The sequence below is a fragment of the Octopus bimaculoides genome, chromosome 13 (assembly GCF_046866305.1).
Source record: "Octopus bimaculoides isolate indiv1 chromosome 13, ASM4686630v1, whole genome shotgun sequence".
Taxonomy (NCBI): Eukaryota; Metazoa; Mollusca; class Cephalopoda; order Octopoda; family Octopodidae; genus Octopus; species Octopus bimaculoides.
Window position 1 is genome coordinate 62,357,914 of NC_142940.1, and position 22,799 is coordinate 62,380,712.

General features: G+C 34.2%; 1 protein-coding gene across 6 annotated transcripts in view; it reads right to left on the minus strand.

Annotated features, from left to right (window-relative positions):
* LOC106880859 (organic cation transporter protein) overlaps positions 1-22,799 on the minus strand; it is a 42,913-nt gene that overhangs the window by 9,322 nt on the left and 10,792 nt on the right. For 2 of the 6 annotated variants that reach the window (XR_016244071.1, XR_016244070.1), the window contains 9 exons: positions 19,733-20,106; positions 17,678-17,781; positions 15,744-15,898; positions 15,321-15,492; positions 13,580-13,849; positions 12,694-12,908; positions 10,029-10,114; positions 6,674-6,782; positions 4,230-5,363 (listed from right to left, as the gene is read on the minus strand). Coding sequence is in view for 4 of the 6 variants with exons in the window: in XM_052972542.2 (XP_052828502.1) it covers positions 5,156-5,363; positions 6,674-6,782; positions 12,694-12,908; positions 13,580-13,849; positions 15,321-15,492; positions 15,744-15,898; positions 17,678-17,781; positions 19,733-20,106; positions 22,629-22,641 (1,620 nt within the window). In the remaining 2 variants the exon portion in view is untranslated. Of the gene's footprint in view, positions 1-4,229; positions 5,364-6,673; positions 6,783-10,028; positions 10,115-12,693; positions 12,909-13,579; positions 13,850-15,320; positions 15,493-15,743; positions 15,899-17,677; positions 17,782-19,732; positions 20,107-22,628 lie in introns of those variants that run through there. The other 4 variants (XM_089361935.1, XM_014931005.3, XM_052972542.2 and 1 more) reach the window with 3 other exon arrangements.

Below are 22,799 nucleotides of genomic sequence, written 5' to 3' on the forward strand. Positions count from 1 at the left end.
TATACACATATACATAATTGTATATATATATATATATATATATATATATATATATATATATATATATATATATATATATATATATATATATGTTTGCATATATATCATATTATATGTGTTACGTGTGTATATATTTATACACATACGCGCGCGCGCAAATATATATGTGTGTATGTGTATATATATGTGTGTGTGTGTGTGTTTTACTCTTTTACTCTTTTACTTGTTTCAGTCATTTGACTGTGGCCATGCTGGAGTACCGCCTTTTAGTCGAGCAAATCGACCCCAGAACTTATTCTTTGTAAGCCTAGTACTTATTCTATCGGTCTCTTTTTGCTGAACTGCTAAGTTACGGGGACGTAAACGCACCAACATCGGTTGTCAAGCGATGTTGAGTGGACAAACACAGACACACAGACATTTATAAATATACATATATACGACGGGCTTCTTTCAGTTTCCGTCTACCAAATCCACTCACAAGGCCATGGTCGGTCCGAGGCTATTGTTGAAGACACTTGCCCAACGTGCCATTCAGTGGGTCTGAATCCGGAACCATGTGGTTAGTAAGCAAGCTACTTACCACACGGCCACTGCTACGCCTTTGTGTAAATTTATAGATGAATACATATGGAAATCTATGTATACATTAATATCCATGGTGTGAAACTCGAGTTACGAGATAAGCTCTCAGATTCAGTTTCCAAAATCTCTTTCTGTGTGTTTGTTTGTGTGTGCGCGTGTGTGTATATATATTTATAAATACCTGTGTTTATATATATATGTATATATATATATATATATATATATATATATATATATATATATATGTGTGTGTGTGTGTGTGTGTGTGTGTGTGTGTGTGTGTGGTGGCTTCAGTAAGAAGATCCATTATACAAGGAATGCATTGCTTAAAAAGAAATTGGGCAGATTTTCCTTAATTTAGCAGAATTAAACATTGGTACCCCTTCTGTGAATGGTCGAAGATATCGTAATCCCTTTAATTATAATATAGTAAGGAACCCAATAGCTAATAGGTAGATTACGAATAAATCCTCAAGAAAATGAGAAGTCATATGGTTTACCCCTCCTTTTCCCTTCAAATCAGAAATCTCTCCAAGTTATTGTTTCAGATTGTTGAAAAGAGTTCCCCTTACGTCAAAAATATCATCCTATTTTTGATAGGTCTAGTCTAAAATTATTGCATTCGACTACGCCTGACTTAGGTTCTATAATCGCGGCGAATAAGTTTAAGCTTAGACATAATATTATTGACAGAGACTCTTATATAACAATACGGATAATAATATTGAAATTAAAAATACAAAGGCGGAACTTGTAAATAAGACCCGTAATTGTTGTTCCTGGGATTCATGTCTATTAAAGTGTTTTTGTTTGAGGAGAAACGTAGTGTATAAATGTAAGGTTATGACCCTTAATGAATCCAACAAAAAACAATATATATAGGAAGCACAATAGGTTTTAAAACTAGATATAGGGTACATACACATTCGTTTATAAATCAGGACACGAAAAGTTCAACTGCACTAACCGTTTATATTAATAGCTTTAAAATGTGAAACAAAGAGCATAGACGTAATTGGTCGATTATCACTGAAACTACTCCATACCACACACATACAAGAATATGCAAATTGTGTACAAAAGAATCAATTGACATACTTCCTACCGATAGAAAAACTATTACTTAAGATTTTTTGATTTTCAATAGACATAAATATTTCTCAACTTTCAAATTTTTCTCTCCATAAATGGTCAGATTGTATATGATTTTAACCTTCAACCCTTATTATATTTTGGACTCATCTTAAAATATTTTATTTCAGGCACCAATTTTTAAACATATTAGAATTTTTTTTTTTTTCTTTTAAATCATCCTAAGGAATCTCTGAATAAAGAAATGTGAATAAGTGAGATGGATGGAAATGGTTCACCCATTTCATACCACATGTACATGAAACGGCCGTAAGAATTTGAACTTCCACTGGATTTATCTATGGATTCCTCTTAAAATCATTTTGAACCACCCTCTCATCCATTTAATAATTTGGATTAATGCAATATTGACCGTGCATGTATAATAGTTTTCTCATTGATTCCAAACACGGACATACAATTTCATACGATGTCATGCGAGTATATTTATGTTTATATTTTATATTGTGTCTACATATATACATTTACGTATATTTTTATGAAGTATTCCGATGTTGAGAAATATATTGACGAATTGAATTCTGACTCCTGAAATGGAATTCACGATTTTCTTTATTAAGAACAACGATCGTTCCGATCCATCTGGCATTAGGCCCTGCCAGGTGAGATACTGTACAACTACTTGTTATGCATCCTTCGGTGCAGATGCATCTCGTCATGGGACTTTTCAAAAGGTACCTCGCTCTATAAACTCGGTTTCACTTGGTTCTATTATAATGCCTGAAGAACTGGTTGCACACAGGTACCTTGGTTTGGAATGACATGGGATACTTTTAATTTTCATATGCAGTTAATAGGTCTACACACACATATGTATATATATATATATATATATATATATATATAGGGAGAATTCACAAAAAAAAACAAAAGACGAAGACAGGTGGTGTAGAAAACAAACAGATGTATTAGTATAACACCCGGGAAGTGAAAAAGTTTCTCTCTCCTTCTCTCTCTCTCTCTCTCTCTCTCTCTCTCTCTCTATATATATATATATATATATATATATATATATATATACAGAGAGAGAGAGAGAGAGAGAGAGAGAGAGAGAGAAAGAGAGAGAGAGACCGACAGAGGAGAGATTGAGATAGATAGGTAGATAAATAGATAAACAGACACACAGGCAGACAGATATAGCCAATTAGGTAAAAATCATATAAATGAAAATAAACTTAAAAATTAAAATTGATAATTAAATACTGAAAATGAATTAAAGATATACACATATACCTATGTATGTATACATGCACACACCTACACATTATATATAAGCACAAGCGGAGGCAGAATTTGAAAAATCTCTCATTACCGCTATAGATTTTAGTTTCGGTAAAAATGACCCATTTAAATTCATAGCTAATATTTTAGGAATTGAGTGAATGAATATTTTCAGCTAAACGAGGTATTAGATTTCAAGTAAACTTAACGAAAACTGTGCTTGTATGTTGAGATCTTGAGTTTCTTCGAGTTAGTAGTGGTTTCAATAAAATAACTAGTATTGGAACCTGTAGTTATCACCATTCGTACACCACATTAACTTGGACCAATTTCCATTCAATGGACACTTATGTGTATGTATATATATATATATATATATATATATATATATATATATATATATATATATATATATATATATATATATATATAACCAACTGCATGAAAACAAAGATTTTTAAAATAGCTAAAATAAAGACTTTACAATTTTGGTTTATTCAATAGTAAAGAGGAGCACAATTACTGATAAAATCAAAGACACAGCATTGGAAAATGAATTCAAAATTGAAAGCCTTCCCTTGCTGCTTCAACCCAACAATGCATCACCGTGCAGGAAGCACGATTTGTGCGTTCTATGGTAAGATTCTACTCTCCACAGACTCTTAAATCTCAACATTCAGCGGGAAAGTACTCAAGCTTTAAATGCTACAGTGATTCATGTTCTGAAGAAGCGTATGTTTCTTCTCCTGAAAACAATCCACCTATTCTTTTATCTTGAACCAACGAAATCTATCTTGAACTAATGAAAGAGGTTTCCACACAACCACTAGAACTGTAAGAAATATTTATGGATCTGCTTCAGATGATATTCGAACGTCTTAAAAAAGGACATACTGTATAAGTTTGTCTTGTGCTCCTCAAAAACAATGGATGGGGATATAAAACTGGTTTGAAAAATACGAACATTTAGACACGGAGTATAAACGAAGAAGGTATCTGTTGATATGAAACAGAAACGAACTGGAAAACTAGTTGTGAAGCGGTTATTTATAAAAAAGACTTTCGTCAAATACAACTTGAATAGATATATATATTACACGCGTTCAGTCAGACCAAAAGTCGAGACCAAAAGGAGAATAAGAAGAAGCGGGAAGGATCAGCCGGAGTATGTGGCATGAAAGGAAGGGCGAGTGAGGGACGGGTGGAGAGAGTAGGGTAGAACTGGGAAATATAGTGAGATAAAAAAATATAGTGAAAAAGAAACAAATCAGTTACGAAGAAAAGTGGGATTGTGTATGCTGGAAATGATAACCAATTCCTTCTACACTGGCATTTATTCATTATAGGAGACAGGAAAAGAAAATTCAAAGAAATAAAGTTAAAATGAAGGAAGTATAAAAAGAGAGATGAAGGTTTAAGAACGAAAAAAGAAGGAATGGTGCAAAATCGTGAACGCGACTGTTATAATGTAAGCACTTCGTAATATTGATTGACTTATGAAATAAAGTATGGGGGAGGGGATGAAATCTGTTCAGATATTGGTGAAAATAAAGGAAGGGTAAGAAGACAGGCGGTCAAAGAGTAAAGAAAGATAAATCAAAATATCAGCCAGATGTCTATGAAATCATAGTTCAGAAAGAAACTTGGAAAAAGGAAAATAATTACAAGGTCACCGTTGAAACATTTATATTCGCTGGACAACAATTTGCCATACTTGTATTCATGAATGTTGTCAGATTAGTTTTGTAAAACAAAGCTAAACATGAAACACTTTTATACCAGGCTTCTTGTTATAATATCCCAAAAGTCGACGACCAGAATTCCTAAAAATCTCCATATCTCACTCAATGTTATATATATATATATACAAAATTTTAGCCAATCAGTACTCTTCATTTTTGTGCAGTGTGGACGATCTGATTATTAAATTCATAGATTGGGGTAAATTTTCAGAATTCGGAATTACATGACATTATCCTGATAAAATCCGAGTTCTTATTTCCTTACATTCTTTTTATTCTTCTCAACTCAGATGAGATTATCATCGACAAACTTGAAAAATTGTAGGGAAATAATATAAGTGTAATAAATATTTAGTAAATATTTAAAACAACATAAGTTTTATATTGAATGCTAGAGCACTGCGCTCTTGTTTACGTTAAACTATTTGAAAGAGATTTTCCACGATAAACCAAATCTACAGGTTATCCATATCTTCCAGTGTTTGAAGTAAACAAACATCTTTCATTTCGGGAAGCAAAAGGATCAGCAATCCAGCGACAATTCCGAAGACCCCATAGACACTGAGAGGTATCCAAGAACCATATACAGAGAGCCCAAGAATCAGTGGTGAAATGATGCCACCAAACCGAGCAAACGATGAAGCAGTTCCCATGCCACCGTTGCTGAAATATAAAAAGAAAAATAAGAGTATATTTGACATTAATATTGATTTCAAATTTTAGCACAAGGCCAGTAATTTCGGGAGAGGGGTTAAGTCGGTTACAACGACCCCAATGCTCAACTGGTACTTATTTTATCGGCCCCGAAAGGATGAAAGGTAAAGTCGACCTCGGCAGAATTTGAACTCAGAACATAATGACAGATAAAATACCGGTAAGCATTTCGTCCGGCGTGCTAACCATTCGGCCAGTTCTGAACGTATTCACGTCCTAAGCTGTATATGACATAACTACAATCAATATATAGGAAAATATTGCCAAAATACATTCTTAGCATTAATCCATATAAATAACAATCTCTCTCTCCCTCTGTCTGTCTGTCTGTCTGTCTGTCTGTCTCTCTCTCTCTCTCTCTCTCTCTCTCTCTCTCTCTATTTATCTCTCTCTCTCTCTCTCTATTTATCTCTCTCTCTCTCTTTCTCTCTCTCTCTTTCTCTCTCTCTCTCTCTCTATATATATATATATATATATATATTAATCGAAGTGTACAGTATCATATATCCATTACGACCGATCTTACCAATCGGTTTCGCACTAGGAGTTTAACGAGATGTTAGATAACAGCCTGATGGTGTAACCCTGCGCTCTTCACAGTTGGCATTACGGAAGAAAATATAGCAACTGCTCTCTATTGTTAGAAGTGATAGGACACATCCAGTTTGTGAAGGAAGACGATGAAATTAACTGAGCATGGGTTAAGTTAAGAGTTGTCTCTAGACACCAAAAAATAATAGGCCTCAGGAGTGTTGCAAGGTTACAAAAGTTTCCTGAAAATGTGTGCATGGTTTAGAGGTTGGTGTTCTTGTAGGGTTGAAATGTATGCAATAGTATTAAATGTGTAGCTCTTGCGGGAGGTGGTGGGGTTCGGATGCCCAAAAGTCGCTAATGTGTTCATTTGTGGATGTTTCATGTTTTGATTAAATTATTTGGAGTATTTGTAGATATGGAGTGTGTATAGTGGTACTATATGCGTTGGGTTTATATTAAGGCTGGAAGAGGCTATTGCGTGGATGTCCGCCCGTGTTAGCGCATATGTCTGTGAGTGCATTTGTATATATTTTGGTCAGACTGCCGGGTTTCCATTCATTGGTGGGAGAGAATGAAAAATGCATAAAGATATGCATGTGTAAGCGCGTATGTAACATTTTTTGATAAAGATATATATTGGGGAATAATTTTCTAAAAGAATTATTGAAGTTCAGCACAGTAACTACGAGGAAATCCTTCTCGAGATTATGAAGTACTACACCTACCGTACTGCCGTTGGAAACAGTTCTGCTGATGTCAGATAAACTCCGTCAAAGGATAGTGTCGTACCGAACTTCCCCAGAACAGCTAATAGCAGAGGAAACCAAAAGTTACCTGAAAAGAAATTTTATAAGGTGAAAATGAAAATATTTAACTTATGTAAGTCTTATATCAAATTATATTCTTCTACAACATAAATAATTCCTTAAACGGAAGAACCGAATTAGCTTGAAAATTAGTGAAAGCAATACCCGTGCATGCACTAGCAGAATGATTAGGTCTCCTAATTTGGTAAGGAAATATTTGACTATCAACTGAATGAATGTTTGTTTGGTAGGATGGGATAGAGTCCGTGATCTCTGGATTTATAGAAAGTGTAAAATCACAGATATACGAGCAGTATAATAATGTGGTTACGTATTTTAATCTTATAGGAAGGAAGTCACTTGGAAGTATTTGGCTCAAGGGGACACTTAATTTCGGAGGATAATTTTGAAAATGTTACATAATTTGCTACAAAAAAATAGGCGGAGATTATGCAGCCTGCTGACATTTAGGGATTTTCTTGCGAAATTATGATTTACAGAATTAGCAAATTATTAAGAGCATCATTGAAAACGCGGTTAGGATTTGTTACGGTCCTTTGCGTTTTAAATTCAAATAGCATCAAGGTGAATTTTGACATTTATCTTTCTACGGTTCACAAAAAGAAGTAGGACTCAGGAGTTTTATATTGACAATCCCGTTATAGCATCGGATCATGTTCTATGCAGTATTTCTTCCAAATGAATGCCTTGGAGTAAGTGGCGAATTTCTCGCTATCTAGATGAGAGATGGTATCTTGTAAAGAGTACCAAAAGGAGGGCAACCGGCAACCCCGTTGAGGTCTCTTGAGAAAATTCCGTGGTAATGACATAAGCTATTCTAAAACGTCACTAGGTTTGATAATCTGTAACATGGATCCCGGAATGAAGACAAATAACGTGGAACAGAAAACTCTCTTTCCTACATACAGATAGCCATTATGTTCTCGCATTGCTAAGAGAAAGTAATTTCCATGCGATTATCAAATGATGTGTTGGTGCACTTTTTTCAAAGAGGAAATATTTAACTGCCATAAAGTGTACGGCTTTTATCATCTGACTCGCTAAAGCACTAACTTGATAAACAGTTACGTAAGCGGTAGCGTTGTAGTGGATAGCGTTGTACATGTACATATACAAACACTAAGAGACGTGTGTGTGTGTATGTGTGTCTATGTATGTATGCGCGCGCGTGTGTATATAATCCTTTTTTCGGGGGGAACACTGATTCTCGAAGAAAATATTAAGCCATAAATAATAACATGAATATCGGGTTGAGAAAAACCTTCGGGATAGAAAAAGTCGAAGCCTGCCCGACTTTTTCTATCGTAAAGAGTATTTCAACCGAATATTTTTAAGTTATCATTTGTAGATTTCTATGTTCTTCGGGAACCAGCGTTCCAAATTTTTTTTAAAGATCTCTCGTCTCTCGAAAGTTTATAAAATTCTCATGAAGTCAATTAAATATATATATATATATGTATATATATATATATATATATATATATATATATATATGTATGTGCATACATATATATACATACACACACATATATATAAATGTATATATATATATATATATATATATATATATATATATATATATATATATATATATATATACATATATATATACATATATAAAATAATTAAGCCCAGTCACTGAGTGACCAATGCTTTCGCCGCATCCACAAAGGTCTTAGCCTCGCGGACATCTCGTCAGACTCTAAAGGTGAAGACCTTTGGAATGGCAGTTAAATGTATTTCAAGTATTTAAGCAGGGTTTCCATGCTTAAGTGCAAGTGAACAATGAACATCTAATCATATTTCTTGCATGTACTGAGCCTTCTTTTTACAGTATTATATGCTTTAAAGATATATTAAAAAATGTATCTTAGAAGGTTGTTGATTTACGATTAAACATTTTTTGCCAGCCATATTACATTGTGCTTGTCATAAAATCATTAAAAGAAAATTATGCACTTGTACCATAATTTTCTAGCAGAGTGTTGATCCGCATGAGACTTATGAAACAAATATTAAACAGATAACTTTCGCCTTGACACCACACAAGCACAATAAAAATGGTCAGTTTTGACCATTTTTTCAACTTCAAGAGGCTTGTGTAGTCACAAAAATGGTTTTAGAACCCTGTCACTTTGTATACCTCATTTTGTCATTCACTGGCACTGCGCAAGACAGTGGTGCAGTCACAAAATATTTTGACCCTGAAAACAGGACGCCCTGGTAATATATATATATATATATCATGTATCCGAGTGGTATATCTTTGTTTATGGTTCTAACCGGTCAGAAAGTTATCATTTGTTTCGCGTCTGCCATTACACTGGACAATATCAATCACTCATCAGACATAATGGCCAGGAGCACATAGAATCTTCACTGATGGCGGTAATACAAAGTCGTGATCAGTGAGGTGGTGCATAAAGCCAAAAGTTAAGGCAACTCTTCTTCCTCTTTCAGAGAGGGAAAGAAGAGTTGTCTCCCCTTGTACGATTCCTGCTCTGGCTGAATTTCGTTCTGCATATATTTCCGTTCTCCAGCCCTCAAACGAAGCAAACTACGTCTCCGAAATTAATTTTGTGTCATGAGGACAGTGGGTAAAAATTTCACATTTTTAATTCAAGATTTTCGAATCCTGCGCATTTTTTAGGATCATTGCCTTCTCGGCCATGTTCTAACATTCTGCATTCGTTGAGGTCTAGATCGTTCCAGCAGTTTTAAAAATTAAATTTGTGTAGCGTTCCCTTCTCATTTAATCGCCATATATAACTGGCCAATGTTGTAACGTTGTGTCTGTCCGGGATCCTAAAAGTAGACCAGTGATTATCTAACCTGGTCTTAAAAGGAACCTCCGTTACTCCAATATATTTCCGTTTGTGTCCTTTCGTTGCTGCTGCTAATTTTAAACACCACTTCTGCTTCGATGACTGCTCAAAATTTCTTTTAGAGTGTGTTTTTTTTTCCTACACAAACTCATGTACATACATTCACACACACATACAAGATGGAATATACAAATGAGACATGAAAATCCACCATACAAAACTACGAGTGTAAACTATATTCAGTGTCATTATATAAGGTGATGAGCTGAGGTAACGACCCTTGTGACTAAGAAAATATATGACAAGCTGAAATTTCTCCTTCATCGTATCTAATAGAAATAGCTTGGAAAAACAGAAATAGTTTTGTAACAATAGAAATTGTCACAAAATGAAGGAAGTTTGGTAGTTGACAAGATATTTATAATTACATATATTCCCAATTTGCAGGACCACTTTGATTTCTCGGCCGATTATGTGTATTAGGATGAACTTGAGACGCCATGACAAATGTTACCTATGTGTAAAAAATGAAACAAAGCGTCGCATAGTTTCAGTAGCATAACAATAAAATTGAACTACTAATATTTGTTCATACGTCTAAATGTAAACATATGTACAATATAATGATTACATAGCTGCATTGATACTATTTTGGAGAAGAAAATGAATATAGAAATGTATCCGAATAGAACAACTGGATATCAGCTCAGAAATTTCATTTCAATCATTGAACTTCAGGGTTAAAATATCAAAGCCTTTCTGATAAAAATAATGCATCAATGGGAGATGTTATATCGGATGTGTGAGAGTCGATGCTCAATCAACTGTTCCTGAAATTATCAGTATGCCTTTCTTTTAAATCTTTGATCTATCGATCAGAAATTTGATCATAGGCACAGACCTTTGTTTTAAATCTCTAATCCATTGATCAGAGATTTTGACCATAGGCACAAACGTGGCTGTGTGGTTAAGAAGATTGCTTCCCAATCACATGGTTCCAAGTTCAGTCCCACTGCAGGACAACTTTGGCAAGTGTATTTTAATATAGTCTCGAGCCGATCAAAACCTTGTGAGTGTATTTGATAGACAGAAACTGAAAGAAGCTCATCATATATAGATGTGTTTGTATGTGTGCATGGATTTGTTTTTGTTTGTATTCTCCACCGCCGCTTGACAACCGCAGTTGGTTTGTTTACGTCCCCGTAAACTAGCAGTTCGAAAAAAGCGGTCGATAGAATGAGTACCAGGCTTTGAAAATTAAGTACTGGATTCGATTTGTACGACCAATACTCTTCAGTACGGTGCCCCGCATTGCATGGCTGCAGTCCAATGATTGAAACATGTAAAAGATAAAACATGAAAGGATATTGAAACAATAAATTAGTGTTTCTTTTGTTAATGTCATCTGTAATATACATTTTCAGGACATGTAAAAATAGATTGTTATTATAGAACAAATTTAAGAATATCAATCAAAGGTTTACTAATGGAAAGGCTCCAAGAAGAGACATGTTTCCAATAAAATTCGTTCTGTTTAGGATTTTTAATTATCTATTTTTCCCCGTATAACTACTTTAAAAAATGTTCTCAGTCTATATTATAATTTCACTTTAAACCAACTAATTTTTAATACGTCAGTCTATTGTTTCACAACATTGTTTGAGACTCAGCTGATGTGCCTAAGATTGCATATGGCCGAACTCTGATCTCCAATAATTCGATACTCCTCTGATTATTTGCTTCTGTCCATGGGTGACTCACCCGGAATATAAGAAATCGGTCAATTCTGCTTTATTCTTGTTCAGAGAAATTTGCTCCATTTCTTTGTTTTCTTATATTGCAATGATTCAAGCATACGACAATTGCCTATATTTACATATATTTATACGTACACACATATAGATATATACCTGTATACACAAACACAAAAGTATGCATATATATATATATATATATATATATATATATATATATATATATATATATTCATACATGCATACATATGCATATATATATATATATATATATATATATATATATATATATATATATATATATATATATATATATATACATATATTCATTCATACATACATATACATATATATATCTACACACAATATCATATGCAGATACATGTGTATGTGTGTATATATGTATATATATATATATATATATATATATATATATATATATATATATACATACATACATGCATGCATCCATACATGCATGCATCGATACATGCCTTCATACATACATACATACATGTATATATATATATATATATATATATATATATATATATATATATATATATATATATATATGAATGTATGTATGTATGTACATACAAAGAACCTGAGACAGACGCACAAAGAGATAGCCACAAAAAAGAGATTAAAGAGATTAACAACAGACGATTATTCGAATGTTTCTTTCTGTCTTCTGGTTTCGTGGTGAGGGTGTTGCATCCACGATCGCGAGAGTGAAACTCTTCCTTTCACGCTTTTTCCGTCCACCCAGCTGTAAATGGGTCCTCGTGACGGCTTGGCGTACAAGAGTAAGATGATGACTCAGGAAAATCTCCCGAGCTGGAGTCCCGTGAGGCATGTTTCGTATTCAGCGATCGAATGGATGAAGAGTGCAACCCGTGCTGTGAATCCCGACTCGTTGCGATTGGTTATTCAACCACATTGAAGGTGGTGACGATAAGTGAGCTGATTTTTCAAAGATCATATTGTGGTGTTATGGTGAAAGTTACTAGAAATTACTCTAAGACGGAAAAAAGGAAGTAATTTTTACATATATTTGTTGAAGTGGTCCCTTTTAGACTTTCTGTCCGTAAGACGAATATTATACTGTAACGGAACACATAAAAAGTAAGTAATTAGTTCGTATGTTAATATTATTCATTTCCTTTTGTAAGGTCATACATATATAATTTTAATTGACCATCGATTCAGGATGTTATTCAAAATAAACCAGGCAAGAACTAGGAAATTTTTTTAGAGTACGGGCTTCAGCTGTATGCCTATCATTTATCTATTTGACAATAAATGAACAATAATACCTGATGTAACAAAATTTTACCTGTTGGCACAAAGTTTGAAACAATACAGTTAATTCCACCAAATACCATGAAGAAACAAAGCGGCTTACGATGCCCAAACCATTTAAAGGTTATACATCCAAGAATGTTGGATGGAATTTCTACTGCTGACATCATGAAGAAATTTATATACCGATTGCCAGACATATCAACAGAATTTAGTGTAACTCCGTAGTAAAGCATACTGTTGACCAACCTATAACAGAAATAGTAAGATTGAAATATAACTTTGTAAACTGATCTCAACAGATTGCTCAATAATTTAATATAACGAAAGTACTGAATAAGCTGACTTGTCATGTAGATATATATCTGTAGATATCATTTACAAAATTACAACAAATGTTAGTATAAAATATGCTTTATCTTTTACTTATTTCAGTTATTAGACTGTGGCTATGCTGGAGCACCACCTTGAAAATTTTTTAGTCGAACGAATCAACACCAGCGCTTTTTGTTTTAAGCCTGGCGCTTATTCTATCGGTCTCTTTTGCCGAACCGCTAGGTAACGGGGATGTACACATACCAACACACGTTGTCAAACGATGTAGTGTGAAAACAAATACACACATAAAGGCACACACACACACACACACACACACACACACACACACACACACACGCATATATAAGATGGGATTCTTTCAATTTCCATCTACCAAATATACTCACAAGGCTTTGGTCGGCCCGAAGCTATAGCAGAAAACGTTGCCTCGAAGTGTCACGCAGTGGGACTGAACCCGGAATCATGTGACTTGAAAGCAAACTTCTTACCACACAGCTACACCCGCGCCTGTATTGATAGTATTTAAATATGTTGATATCTACTAATTTTATATCTAATAGCGAGCATGATAAAATATTTACCAATTAAACCAAATATTCGTTGTAATCATCGCTCTTCGAGGCGTTTTTAATAGATCAATTGCTGTGTGGGTTGTATTTTCAAGATTCGTATTTCCTTCAACTTCATCCTCAAATTTGGATTTCCGTTCCGTTTCTCTTTGAAGTTTCCATATAAGTTTTCCCACATTCTCATTGTGTTTTTTATTTGTTCTTGCTATCCTGTTAAAGGATTTTTCAGCTTCTGCATATTTCCCTTGAATAAGAAGCCATCTAGGAGATTCAGGAAGATATCTGTCAAGTAAAATGATTTGTAAACAATGATATAATCTGGTATTGTTTTAGGATAGTTTTGCTAAAACGAGAAGCTGAAAGTGAAGCGATGCGATGTCAATTTTGAATATATAATAACAATAACATAATACAGTTTAATATCAAGTAAAACAAAATTATACAATCTGTAGACGAACGTGAAGCTATAATTATGTATAGGGTGGGTTTATCATCTGTAAGTACTGTAATATGATAGAGGACTGTAAATCAAATGTGTTCCTTATATTCATTGTACATACGAATGTACATGTATATAAGAGTATATGTATGTTTATAGATTCGTATCATAAAACATCACAGTAAAATTCAATCGTCAGTAAACCATAATCCAGTGAATCATATATGTTGCAAAATATATACGTATATACGTTTACCAAAACTGCTTTCCACTCAAACAGTCATGCATAAAACCTCACATACGCACACACTTACACACAAGATGAGACATACACATACACACACACGCCCATACAATGACACACCCAATGACACATACACATCCACACACACGCACGCACGCACACACATACACACACATGCTACAATGAGAAACCAAAATAGTGATATCTGAAATAATTTAATACGCACGTTTCACGTTTGAGTAATACAGAACAGGAAATACATCCATTACGTAAACCTTTCTCAGTTAAAGCATTTCAAAATATGAAGAAATTTATGGAAATATTTCAATATACATGTGGTTCAAAATATCACTCGTTTAACTTCATTATTATAAATTATATGACTCGATGCCAATTCGGATAACTCCGTAATATTCGGATCCTCAGCAGGTGCTACAGTGACAGTTAATTGAGTCATTTAATTTCACTGTAGTCTCATCGACTCCAAACAATCTTTGTAAGAAAGTTTACATTTCCTACACATCTTGTCAAATACACTTGCAAAGCTCCACTCTGCGGTCTCGATCACTTCCTTTGAGAGTATGGACAATTCATGGAATGTCATTTTTCAATGGTAGTCCTTGGACTTGCAATGAATCCTTGATTCTGAAGTTCACATCTCACGACTCGCTTGGCACACAGATTTTCTTGAAATCTGGCAATACGTTTCTAGTATTCGTTTTTGCTTTGTGGAACTCATCGATTTCCGAAGTCTTGTGGACTTTCTGATCAGTTCCATCTGCCTCAAACTTATCTCTAATTCGCATGATAGTAAGTCACATGGATGCATCTATTTGAAATTCCCTCCTAAATAGTCTTTTCGCTTCAATTGCATTTTCAAACATCTAGTATCGATTTAACATAAGTCCGTGTAAGTGAAAACTTAGTCTGGCTTACTTCAATTACGAAATAAAACTTTAATTATCAGCTGTTAAATTGAGTAGACATCTATACGTATTTTGAGACATCCTGCATATATTTATGTAGATATTTATTCAGATTATCGTTGCAAACTGCAAAGATATACTTACTTCACTGCTACAATGAGAACCAGAATATGCGGAATAGTTACAGCATACAATAGGTGTTGCCATTTACGAAGTAAAAATGCTACACCAGCGAGAAGTGTTTCTCCGAGAGCGAATGCTCCATGAACAGCAAAATTCAAATGCATTCTGTAATTCTGAGAGACACATTCTAGCACTGTAATAAAGAAAAATATTGTATTAATAACTTTTGATATTATTTGAGTGACTATATTATATTGCATATAAAGAGTGATACAAAAGTTAAACATCCTTTAAATTTCAATACCTACCAATATTACCTTAGAATAGTTTACGGCCAATAGATTAAATCACAAATATCAACTGTCGATTCGATCAAAGGTACCCACCCCCAGGGTCTGTGGCTTTTAGTTATGTAAAAACAATAATGAGTTTTAAAGTACTTACAGATAGTGTATATGTTTATATAACAACCTGCATATCCGAATCCTTCAAGGAAATACAAAATGATGAACACGCCATAATTTGGTGAGTGTATTCTGGCAAAACAGCTACATATGAAAAGAATATCCGCAGCACAGAGCATCTTGAATCGGCCAAATCTATCAAAAGTACAACCATTGAGATTAAATGATTGTTTCAATTTTTGTAGAATCGTTTAATATTCCTATCTATTACAGTAATGACCGTGGTCGATACCATAAGACAGATCTAATTCTAAGTCAAACGTCTAATTAAACACACTGGAGACATCATTATATAAGCAAGATTCTATTTGTTTTATGGAGAGAAGTAAATTTTGGTGACAAATTAAAAACTGTTTTTGTGGATTTTAATTAACACGAAAACACTTGGGCTGTAAATATAAAGCGACAGACATTGGGCATTGAGTACGAAACTGTTTTCGTTCGCATCTGCTTCGACAGTCATGTTTAAAATACTGAATTATATAACTGGAGATTTATTATCTAAACGTTAGATAGAAAACAAAGATAATAAATCTCCTTTGGTGTTATTTAACGGCCTGAAATACCTTTCAAAACGGTATTTCCAAAAGGCGCAAGATCGGGGGTGTCATTGCTGAGTCTAAAAGGCAGCTAAGGCTATGTAAGTGCTACAGAAGGACCACCGTTAGACTCCCGTTTCGATAATAGCATAAGTGAGGAGTCTAACGTGGGTCGTATGATAGCGTGAATATTTTAAATAAAACCTTCCCCTCCAACGCACCATTCTCCGAGCCTTCCGGAGAGTTCAGTCCGACCCCTCCACTTCGCACATCTTCCCCAACCTACCCCCATCCTTCCAATGATCCCACAACCTACATGACCTTCTGGTCCACGGTTTCTTCCCTAACCCCATCTCCCAACCTGGCTCGTTACCTTGCTCCCGCTCTCGCTGTCTCACTTGCCCCTATCTCTCTAACACCATCATCCTCACAGGCACCCATCATCGTCCCTATCATATCACTAACTCCTTTACCTGCACTTCTAGCAACGTCATTCACTGCATCTCCTGCTCTTTCTGTCCTTCTCTGTACATCGGTCAAACGGGACGCCGCTTGGCTGACCGGTTCGCAGAGCACCTCCGAGACATTAGACTCAGTAATGACATTCCGGTTTTGAGCCATTTCCGCTCTACAAGTCATTTATTAGAACACCTGTCTATGTTCGGATTGTCTTTGCACAGGGGCCATCCGGACTCCTGCTTTTGCCGTGAACAAGAATTAATCTTCTCTTTTCGCTCCTTTGCTCAACTCCCCTCCCCTCTTCATCTGACTCCCTCCTTTCTTCTCTTCATCTGACACCTACTTTCTCTCTTCACTGCTACCGACATTCTCCCTTCATCGATATGTCCCTCCATCCATACCCCTCCACAACACATCCCAAGCACGTGTTCGAATACGTGCTTGATAATGTTGAGAACTGAAAGCGCTTGCACATTTATTAAAGCCTACACGTAATTTGTGAAATTCCTTTCTAAAGTTTTTTTCCTAATCTTAACTTTTATACACACACACACACACACACACGTATATATATATATATATATATATATATATATATATATATATATATATATATATATATATATATATATATATATATATATGTATATATATATATATATATATATATATATATATATATATATATATGTATGTATATATGTATGTATATACATGTATGTGTGCATGTATGTACGTACGTATGTATGTATGGTGGTGGCTGTCTACTCCTTATGCATAGTTTGACTTCCTCTTTTATTTACATCTTAGATACCATGGCGTCTGATGAAGTTTTTTTTTTAAACCAGACAATGTTTTTGAAAATACAACCACATAAATTGCATATTTTCTAGAACATTCACTTTTGCGCACTTACTTGTCTGAAGATATCCCAAATATTAAGTTTCCAATAAGATATCCTCCGAACATTACAGACACTGCAAAGTTTTTCAACCATTCTTTTTCACAAACCAAATCAAACTGAGAAGGAAAAAAAATAATACTTTGAATAAAATTGCTTTACGAATATTTATAAAGTTATATATACCAGTTATAATAGCTCACACGCATGTACAGAAATGAATATATTCATATAAATATAGTTTACTATTCTGATATGGTAAGATCAAAAACAAAGTACATCATCCAGGGAGAGAGGTAAACATCATTCCATGTACACAGTATAAAGATATGGGCTGCTAACAGTTTCTTGCTTTGGAGACACGGACCTTGGTAGGATTTTATAACGTGTCTCCAAAGCAAGAAACTATTACTAGCTTGTATCTTTATACCGTGTACATGAAATTATATATATATATATATATATATATATATATATATATATATGTATGTATGTATGTATGTATGTATGTATGTGTATATATGTATATATATATATATATATATATATATATATATATATATATATATATATAATTATACATATATGTGCATACATCTATGCAAATACACCCCACTACACCTTCTACATGTTTTAGACATTCTCCAACACTTCTGGTGGCGTCATCTACTGCTTAAAATGCTCTCTGGGACGCATTGTACATTGGTCAAACCGGCCACCGTTTATACTGTCGATTCATGAAACCAATTCGCGATATTAGACTCGGAAACTAAACTGCTGTTACATGTGATTGTGTGTGCGTGCGTGTGTGTGTGTGTGTGTGTGTGTGTGTGTGTGTGTGTGTGTGTGTGTGTGTGTGTGTGTCTGTGTGTGTGTGTGAGTGAGTGAGTGTGTCGGTCTTCGTGTGCGTGTATGTGCATGCATGTATATAGCTCAGTATACAAGAAACTGCTCTTCTTAAAGCAATAATAAATCTCTGAGCGGGGTATAAATTGTAGCTGCACGACATTTAAGTGGCAAATATACTTCACGATGCTCTTCTTAAAGCTTTATTTTTTAATAACATATTAATCCTTAATGTCCAACAATCATTTTTCAACCATTCATATTTGTTGCACACCAAGGAAAACAATTAAAGCAAGCTAATGAATAATTTTAGATAATTCACGGAAACAGTGACGTGCTGAATGACGTGCGCTAAAAAAATCTCAGTAAATTGAAATTTTTCCCTTAGTTGAAGATTGAAAATGGAAACATGATGGCAATCATTATGACTTTCAAAGAAAATATATTAGAAATAATAATAATAATAATCACAAAGAACATTTATGTTTCATCCTTAGGAAATATAATCTGATTTTTGCTTGCTGTTTAGACGATAGCAATGTCAAAGCATGTTTCAGCCTCTTTAGCACTCATCAGCAATGCATTTTCTCCTCAAGCATGCTGAAGTAGTGGACATAGATGTTTCACACGTAGAAAACATAACAAACGCTCGGTCTGATGGGGAAAAGTGAGCTAAATGAATTAAATCGATACCCTCTTGATTTTTTTTTTTTGTTAACTTATAGCGTTAAAACATTCATACCCTCTGTAGCCTTATTCATATCATTCCATTAAACTTAATTCTTTTCGGTGAAGAACTTAGTCTAGAAATTTTACACTTATCTCCTTCTCACAGCACGCATAAATATTGGCTTCATATTTTGACACAAGGCCTGCAATTTCAGGGAGAAGTTGGCTTGGCGATTACATGGTACTTACTTTATCGATCCCGAGAAGATGAAAGATAAAGTCTACCCTGGCAGAATTTATCTCAGATCCTAAAGTCGGGAAAATGTTGCAAAGCATTTTGTCCGGTGCAGTAACGATTCTACTAAATCGTTGTCTTGCAGCGCGTATAAATATTAAAATTTATAAACTGATTTTGTGTGAATCAGTAATTGGATATTTATCGATTATAGCAACAGAAATATCCGGATATTCAGGTCGCAGCTTTATTAGATTTAGCATAATTTATATCCATATCAGAAAGAAAGATTTTTAAACGACGAAGTTAGAACTCCTTACCTCAGATACAATAGATGACAAATCTTTAGTGTAAAACTTTTGACCGTTATTACACGGTTCCTTTGTGGAATTGCTGTTTGGAAGAATATAAAATCCATTTTCTATGTCAAGGTTATACACAGAGCATTTCTCCTCTTTGACAGTTACGTCATTTAGGAATTCATCCAAGGAGATATTTGGTGGAATCATGGATTCGTTGAAATTCGAAGGATAACAAGAAAAAGGAACCTTCTCTCGTATAAACACCATCGTTAAAGTTGATGTGGCGTGAAATATTACAAATATCAAAACAAAAATAGTGAGTATCTTTTGAAATAGACCATATCCGCCACATTTCTGTAATATTTCCTCCGTAATTTCAGATGTTGACGAATCTAAAATTGAAAAAAAAAGCAAACATTATTTCGTTAATAAAATACCTAATAAATCATTATAATTTACAAATAGTTGGCAGATCCTCTGATCAAATAATTACTCAACATGGGTACTCAACTAGCTATTCATCAGACCGGAGATATCCTGCTCGAAGCCTACATGCATCCTACATTTAGATCCTCGGATCTTACGATTACTAATCGATATATATATATATATATATTCTTTTAATCGTACCAGTCATTTGACTGCGGCCATGCTGGAGTACCGCCTTTAGTCGAACAAATCGACCCCATGACTTATTCTTTGTAAGCCTAGTACTTATTCTATCGGTCGCTTTATTGCCGAATCGCTAGGTTACGGGGACGTAAACACACCAACACCGGTTCTCAAGCAATGGTCGGGGGACAAACACAGACACACGTGACCGCGTGTGCATCGTTGGCGATTTTCTTTCTCTGTCTTCCCTTCTTTGGACTTTTCCTATATTTCTGACGAAGAGCTCCGCTCGAAATATGAAATCCTCTTTCTTTTCTTTCCTTTTCTGAGCGTCCAATAACACTGTACTTATTCCACGTCGCGTTGTTGTTTTTTCGTGTTTTTTCTTGCCTGTTCATGTTTGGATTGATTTTATATATATATATATATATATATATATATATATATATATATATATACATACACGACGGGTTTCTTTCAGTTTCCGTCTACAAAATCTACTCACAAGGGTTTGGTCGGCCCGACGCTATAGTAAAAGACACTTGCCGAGGATGCCACACAGTGGGATTGAACCCGGAACCATGTGACTGGAAAGCTAGCTTCTTACCACTGACCCGCCCCTGCGCCTATATATATATATATATATATATATATATATATATATATATATATATATATATATATATATATATATATATATATATATATATATATATATATATATATATATATATATATATATATATATATATATATATATATATATATATATATATATATATATATATATTATTTTGCTTAAAAGAGTTCCAACACTGTCTGTTTTTTATGTTTTATTTATATTCCTGCAGAATTAATGTGGGGTATAGAATATGGAATATACAATATATAATATGATATACAATATACGATATAAAATAAAATAACATAAAAATGGATGGCACCATGAAAGAAAGTATTGAATGTAGATGAAATATTGAGTGTTCAATATAAAGGATCAAATATATAAATATAAATATATATATATATATATATATATATATATATATATATATATATATATATATATATACATACACATATGAGTGTGTGTGTGTGTACATACACAACGGGTTTCACATAATTTCTGCTGGCTAAATTCACTCAAAAGTCATCGGTCGGCCTGGGGTTATAGCATAAAGCATTTACCCAAGGCGTTGCTACTTTTTTTTTATCTTTAATCTTTATACATTTCAGTTAGATGAATATGTTGTCACTAAACCGATATTCCAATGTGTTTTTGATAAAATTCTTTACAATTGAGAAACTGACACTCTAAACAAAGTTCTGAGAATGAACTGGCATCGTTTTGGGTTTTGTTTGTCTTTCTTTTTATCTTTTTATTTTTTTTATTGTATCAGTTATTGCGTTGCAGTTGTAGTGGAATCAGGAAGAGCTTAGTCAGTTAGGTCGACTCTAGTATTAATTTTCTATAAGACTAAGTTTCGGTGGCATAAACAAATCAGCACTTGTTGTGGAGCAGTAAGGAGCCAAACACAAACACGCACGCACGCACACACACACACACACACACACACACACACACACACACACACACACACACACACAGAGGCATACATATATAAATACACACACACACACGTGCGTGTGTGTAAAATATATATTAATGTACAGGGTGTCCACAAAGTCTGGCCACATGGAGTAAATAAAATCATAACATAAACAATTAAATATAAGAAATAATAATTTCTTAAAGTATGTGTCAATCCCCATGTGTGTGTGTGTGTGTCTAATATATATATATATATATATATATATATATATACGATAAGTGAAAACCCGCAAAGTAGAATCAGTGCTGTACTGTATATTATTTTTATAATTTGTATATCTATATTTTTTTAATATAAATGCAAAACAACACCACGGAGGAGTCGACGTAAGCTTAAATAATAAACCGGGATATGGCGAGGGATTACTGCATATATATATATATATATATATATATATATGTAACGGTTATAGTTTCACTACATATATATATATGAGTATATGCATATATATGTACATGTATGTATATACGTTCATCTACATGTACATATAGATACATAACTGGGTACATGACGTGGCAAAAGAACGAGGACCAAATGGTAAACAAGGTGCAACAAACAAGCAGGCCACATAGAAACATCCGCTTCATCAGCTGCCACCATTAAAACTCCGGCGTTTCGAATATATATATATATATACATATATATATATATATGTATGTATGTATGTATGTATGTATGCATATATATACCTTCTTCGGTCATTTATGACTATGGGTCTGCCCCTCGACGGTTCCGCTCCGAGCAAGTTTGTTGATGCAAGAGCAGCAGTCGCCTTGACACATACCGACCCCCTCTCTCCACATCACCGATGTTATCCAAGGCTAAAGGCAGAGGCCGATACGGCTTGGCACCAGCGACGT